We start from the raw sequence: 6,683 nt of genomic DNA on the forward strand, positions 1-6,683 counted from the left end.
TCTCTCTCCCGGAGACAGTAAGCAATTTGTTATAAGTTATACATATTTAATCATGTAAAACATATTACCATATTAGTCATGTTGCAAAAAAAGACACAGACCCAAAGGGGGAAAAAAACATGAAAAAAATATAGAAAGTGAAAAATAGTATGCTTTGATCTGCATTCAGAATTCATCAGTTCTTTCTCTGGTGGTAGATACTACATTTTAAGAGGAAAAACTGACAAACTAAAATTCATTCTGAAAGGGTGATATGAAAGGAACTGTTGAAAGAACAAGAATATTTGGCTTGAGGAAGTAACACCAAAAAAAAAAGGGAGACAATAACTATAGCACCTAGCATAGTGTCTTCCTGCACAGGTAATATTATGATTATTATGAGAAATGGCACTTATGAAAAGCAGCATGGTTTTATATCATGGTCATGGAGCCGAGAAGACTTAGATTCAGCTCCTTCCTCTGATATATACTAGTAATCATGAGCAAATAGTTTAGTCTCTCAGTGCCACATGCAATTCTCTGTAATTATAAGCTAGAGAAGTTGCTAATGATCTGTACAGATGAAGACAGCTTCTATATCAGAAATTCTTGAAATCACAATTCTGTGCAAAAAATAAAAATAAAACAAAAACAACTGGCACATGCACACACACATATATCGATACATGCATGCATATCTATATATATCTTTAAAGTTTGCAAAGCACTTTGCATACATTATTTCTTTTGAGCCTTTGAGGCTCAAAAATTCTGTCTATAATTTACAGTTAGGGAAACTAAAGCTCTGGGGTTAAGTAATTTATTTGCCCACTATCAGAAGAAGAATTTGAATCCAAGTCTTCCTGATTCATTGATGGACCCTCTATCCATTATGCCATACTGCTTCTCACATGCTAGATATTCAGTAAGTACCTGTTGAATGAAGAGCTACCTTCAAATATCTGAAGGACTGTCATGGAGAAGGGAAGATTTATTCAGGGTTAACTCCAAAGGGTAAAATTAGTATCAAGGGGGAGAGTTACAGGAAGGTAGGATAAGACTTTTCTAACAATTAGAGCTGCCCCATAATGAAAATAGCTTCCCAAATAATTAGCAGTAAATCACTACAGTATCTCTGCCAAGAAAAAAAAAAACTTTATAAACAGTATGATCTATGGGGTCACAAAGAGTTGGACACAATTGAATGACTGAGGAACAACAACAAATACTTAGTGAACTTACTAATGATGGAAATGCTGAAGTAAATGCTGGATGACCAACTGTTAGGAATGTTACAGAACAGTTTCCTACTTTAGAAGGAGTGTTGGATCATATAACCTCTGTGGAACCCTCCAGCTTTAAGTGTCTACATTCTAAAATTTTCTATGCTTTCAAAGCCTTCTATGGATACACTTGCAAAATGTTGACCCAACCAAAATCAGTTAAATTTGTAAACCTTATATACTGTTACTTCTAACAATAATAACAGTATATATAATAACAGAAACAATAACGTATACTAACCAGCCAGGTGTATAATCCCTGATAAGGAAAGCAGGGGTGGAGAGGGTGCTGGACACCTTGAATTCAGGACTTCTGAGCTGCAACAGTGCTAAAAACCAACTAATGTCCACGTTAAGCCTGGCATTAATATGGTGAATTCTTTGGAACTAAGGGCTACCAAGCTGTTGAAGGAGAAGCAATCCAGACCAAGTTGGAAAAATGGAGCAAGTTAAAGCTTCTGCACCATTAAGTATTGGTTTGTAAGTGGCTGCTGCACTTCTAGCAGAAGTAAGATAGGAAGATTCAGTCTCAAAATAATAACAATAATGATAACAATAATACATGCAGATGTGCTAACCAAAATCCACTGCAATGTCAGAAAATCCAGTTGAAATATTTGACTGAGCACTTAATACTCAAACTGGATCATTACTTTCTTGCTTTATAAATCACCTGTAAACAGTGAAAAGTTTATTAATAGGGGTGGCTAGGTGGCGCAGTGAGTAGAGCACCGGCCCTGGAGTCAGGAGGACCTGAGTTCAAATCCAATCTCAGACACAACACAAAAACTAGCCATGTGACCTTGGGCAAGTCACTTAACCCCAATTGCCCTCCAAAAAGCAAAAAAAAAAAAATAGTCTATTAATAAAAAGATTTCACTATATTTTGAACCTGATGGCATACCATGACAATGTCAAAACTTTGTATACATTCAGCATTCCCAAAATATTCGACATGGTATAGGGAAAAGAGTACTAGATTTGGAATAAGAAGACCTGGGTTCAAATTTGACTGTCACTTCCTAGTTGTCTGCTATTTGTAAAATAAGGGGATTGAACTTATATTTCTAATGCCATTTCCAGTTCTAAGTCCTAACATCCTAAGTCATATATGCCATGGTTACTTGACTACTTCCTATACCTAGTAGTGTGGTTTCTCTGAGGCACTCTAGTTCCATCAAATAATAATAATGCTCCAACTTAGGGGTGAGGAGTTAGGGAAGGAAAGGGGAATATTGCAAAGGTGCTTGGTTCTACTGATCTTGCAATTCTGTTCCCTGCCATTGCAGAGCTCATTTTTCTGCCAAGACAAAGGAAAAGGGAGAACAAAAACCCTTCTAATTTGAAGTTCCATTTTTTTTCCACTGATGAGCTGGGCCTACAATGACTCTGGCCACAATAGCACCAGCTCTCATCTTTACCTCTTTTTTCATGCCACAGCTACCTCTCTCTCCCTGCCAAGTTTAGTCAGCTCCAGTATTATCCATCTCCTACAAGCTCTACTTCTCTTAGTTCTGCATCAATGTTTCAATTCCTCATTAGTCTCAAGTCTCTGTAAAGACTTATTTCAAGTTTAAATTTTGGCTGCCCTGGAACATATCTCCATTTTATAACACTGTGGCTGTAGCACTAACTGCATCCTGTAATGTTTTGCCTAGGTCATATTTTCATGGAATCAATTCATGTCACTGGGTGGGGTGTGCCTGTACCAACTTGTTCTAAGTCTTGTTTCTCTAACAGTAATGCCGCTCTTGCTTCTATCACCTCCAGGCTATCATTTTTCTTATATGGGATGCTATATTAAACTTTTTTTTCAGATACTGTTTTTATCAAATCACCTCCCTACTAATAAAACTACAGTAGCTACTATTACTCTCTCAAATACAAACACCTAAACTTGGTCTTCGAGACTCTCAACCAACAAGCCCTCCTTTCCATTTCAAACTAAGGCAAATGTTAAGTCATAGTTTATGAACAGAAAAGGTTTAAGGGGGTGGGGAGAGGCGGGAGGAAGAGTAGAGAGAAGAGTAAGAACTAACAAACAGCAATGTTAAGGTTTCAAGACTGGAGTTAGTGCTAAAAGATGGTGAAAGGATGGGGATGCCAAGGACAGCATTTAAAACTGTGAATGGGACATCCAAGTAGACTGAAAAGACAAGTGTGAAAGGTCTGAGCTGAAGATGTGAATTAAGGAGCAACAAAGGTATTTGGTATCAAGTAAGTAAGCAAGGGAAGAGGATAGATACCACCTACAGTAAACTTAAAATGTCAAAGGGACATCCGAGTCGACTAAAAAGATAGGGCTAGGCTGAAGATGTAAACTAAGGAGCAAAGTATTTAGTGTCTACTAAGTAAACAGCTACATTTGTGTTAAATTCCCCAAGGCCCGGAGTGTGGGAGCAGAGGAGAAAGGGACCCAAGACCTTTAAGCCTCGGCAGTTCAAAGACATGGGGGGTGGGGGGTGGGGGCGGGGATCGGGGGAAGAGGTTAGGGAAATCTGAGAAAAATGAAGACAGCAGTATAACCGCTAGAAAGCTAAAAGTCTAAAGATTTTCAGTAAAAACGAGGAATGTTAACACTAGCAAAGGCAGTAGTGAGGTCAAGACAGCTGATTATGTATGGGATCTAGCCAGGAAGAAAGAAGTCATTAATGACTAGAAGCAGAAGTTTCAGAGACATAGGGAGGATGGTAGCCAAATTCAGAAACTTAAAGGAAAAAAAACCGAATAAGTAGAAAACAAAATGTAGATTATTCGTCTGAGAAGTTTAGAGACTAAGAGAAATGAGTTGATAGTACCTTCTTTGGTAATGTTTACAAAATGTACTAAAACTTTTAAAACCATGTATGATAAATATTTTTGGACTCCTACAGAATTGAATTATTCTGATTAATCAGAACCCGTAAGTATAACCTCCAAGACAATACCGAAGGGTATTTTTTGTAATAAGCAATAAAGTGCAGTCAGAATTTTAAAATCTGAATTTTTAAACATATTTACCCAAATACCAAAGAGGTACACAAAGTGCGTTTGCTTCCAGCCCATGCCACTCCACACTCTATGTGCCCTTTTATCTATTATCTAGATTTCCTTTTCAAAACTTGGTCAACTTGCGCGGTGCCCCCAAAATGTATTTCCACTTTAAGACAGCAAATTAAGCACACACGCGCGCGCGTACACACAGACACACGCTCTCGGACACATACATACATACACACATACACACACACACACACACACACACACACACACACCTCCAAGGGCTGCACATTTATTTGGTCAACCTGCGCAGTGCCCCCAAAATGTATTTCCACTTTAAGATGGCACCTTAAGCACGCACGCACACACACCCCCTCCAAGGGATATACATTTATTTCTCGCTGAGGTAGGGTACCTTTCAGAGTGATTACCATCTCTGGCTGGCGGTTTGCAGCCTGCCCTCTGGGCACACAAAGAGAAAGACAGAACTAAGAGGAAGATTTCACCACTTTCACTAAGTCTCCGCAGCAGATCCCGTACCCCCGGGCTCCCCGCCTCCACCTTGCCTCCCTTCCGCCGCTGCCTGCGGCCCCGGGCCGGCCGCGGCTCCCGGGCTGCCTGCCTCCCAGTCTCGCGCACTCCGGAGACCCGCAGGAAACTTTAGCGCTCCGCGGCCCCTCGCCCCAGGAGGGACGCCCCCCCATTCCTCCCCCCCCCCCCCCACACACACACACACTGCGTCGGGTTCTCGGAGACCGTTAAGGAGCCGAGACAGGGGCGGGACGGACAAAAGTCACGCCGTCCTCCCACTCGGCTCAGCTCCTCCGGAGTTTGGGGAGGAATCAGGCGCCCCCGCGCTCCCGCGGCCGGCCGCCATCGCCGGCCCGCTTCCTCCGCCTCCGGCGCCCAGGCCCGCAGCCCCCGGCCCGGGGTGGCGGGGAGGGGGCCCCGAGGCCGCGCGTGGGTCAGGGGGTCAGGGAGTCTGGGCTCGCGAAGGGCGCGATCTTACCTGCGACACCAGCGGAAGAAGGGTCTGCTCCACCGAACGAGTTTTGATCTCCAGTCCCGAGTCAAAGCCCAAGCCCGGGAAGTTTAGCGAGGAAACCCCCAAGCCCCCGCCTCCGCCGGGAGAAGTGGCCATGGTGGTCCGCGACTGCGAAGCAGGCCCACAGCACTCCCCGACCCGCAGCCCCAGCCGTCACACCGCCGCCGCCGCCGCCCCCGGCGCCACCAAAGCCCCTGCGCCCGCCGCGCTCCGCCCCTGCCCCGCCCCCCGCCTGGCTCGCGCGGCCCGTCCCCCGCCGCTGGGGGGGGAGGGGCACCGAGCGCGGACTGCGGGGGGCCGCCCCAGAGAGGCGAGAAGCGGGTCCACACCCTCCTCCTCCCGCAGCCGCGTGGCCTCAGGCTCACCTGCGCCAAGGTCCTGGAGGCTGCTGCGCGCACCCAGGATGTCAAGGTCCCAGGTAAACCCCAGAGGTGGACCTGGCGAGAGCAGAACCCTGTAGGGATGGTCCTGAATGGTAGAGAACGTGGAGATCGAAGAGCATTTACCTCTCCGAGCTAAGCTTTACCTGGAAAGTATTTTCTGTAATAGTCTTTCTGGGTGTTTCCGAGAGTGCCTCCGTTCACGTTTCAACATAGTTCCTTTTAATTTATTCCTGGGGAAATCATACCCTCCGGTTTCTCAAATACCTTTGTTAAACACACCCTAACCAGGGGCTAAAAAGTTATTGATTCACTCATTTAACAAATATTTGAACCCAAGGGCATAGTAAGGAAAGGGGGGGGGGTAATGAGAGAGAGAAGGAAAGAAGTAAGGAAGGGGAACGTTTCTTGTTGTAGGCTAGCATAATTCCTTCGCAAACTGTGTTCACTATAAAGGGGTTTGACAGAACTATCTTTCGGGTCTCTTCTAGGATTCTGTGATATTTTTGATCTGCCTAGCTACTAAAGGGTCAGACTTGGAAAAGAGGAGTCAGTTTCCTAGACTGAACCCCTGTGACTTAGGGAGGGATATGTCCCGTTTAACTTCTAATGTTCCCCATTGCAAATTCACTCGGAGAGGTGATACTGTGGATAGAGCACTTGACCTGGAGTCAGGAAGACCTGAGTTCAAATATTGCCTCAGACACTTACTGACATTGTGACACAGAGCAATCCCTTAACCTTCTTCAATCTCAGCTTCCTCATATGTAGAATTGGAATAATAATAGTACCTACCTCTTACAGTGGTTATAAGATTAACGTGAGCTAATACTTGCAAACATTTTGCAACCTTAAATTGCTATATAAATTCTAGCTATTACTGACACGTCAAGGACCCAAGATTCTAAGCAGCAGTCAAATTGAGGACAATGCATTTTTATTTAGTAAATTATTTTTAAACTACTAGGTCAGTCAGTTATAGAACCATAGTCTCTTTTAGGTTAACTTTAAAAAAAA

General features: G+C 43.8%; 1 protein-coding gene across 2 annotated transcripts in view; it reads right to left on the reverse strand.

Moving 5' to 3' along the window:
• The window catches only part of CTNNAL1 (catenin alpha like 1), a 98,622-nt gene extending 93,123 nt beyond the window's left edge, over positions 1-5,499 (reverse strand). For both annotated transcript variants that reach the window (XM_069105964.1, XM_069105955.1), the window contains exon 1: positions 5,251-5,499. In XM_069105964.1, the coding sequence (XP_068962065.1) occupies positions 5,251-5,382 (132 nt within the window). In that variant the 5' untranslated portion in view covers positions 5,383-5,499. The remainder of the gene's footprint in view (positions 1-5,250) is intronic.
• Between the last annotated feature and the right edge of the window lie 1,184 nt (positions 5,500-6,683).

This window comes from Petaurus breviceps, unplaced genomic scaffold (genome assembly GCF_028583685.1).
Source record: "Petaurus breviceps papuanus isolate PSGF00001 unplaced genomic scaffold, PetGlider_PUasm1.0 138, whole genome shotgun sequence".
Classification (NCBI taxonomy): Eukaryota; Metazoa; Chordata; class Mammalia; order Diprotodontia; family Petauridae; genus Petaurus; species Petaurus breviceps.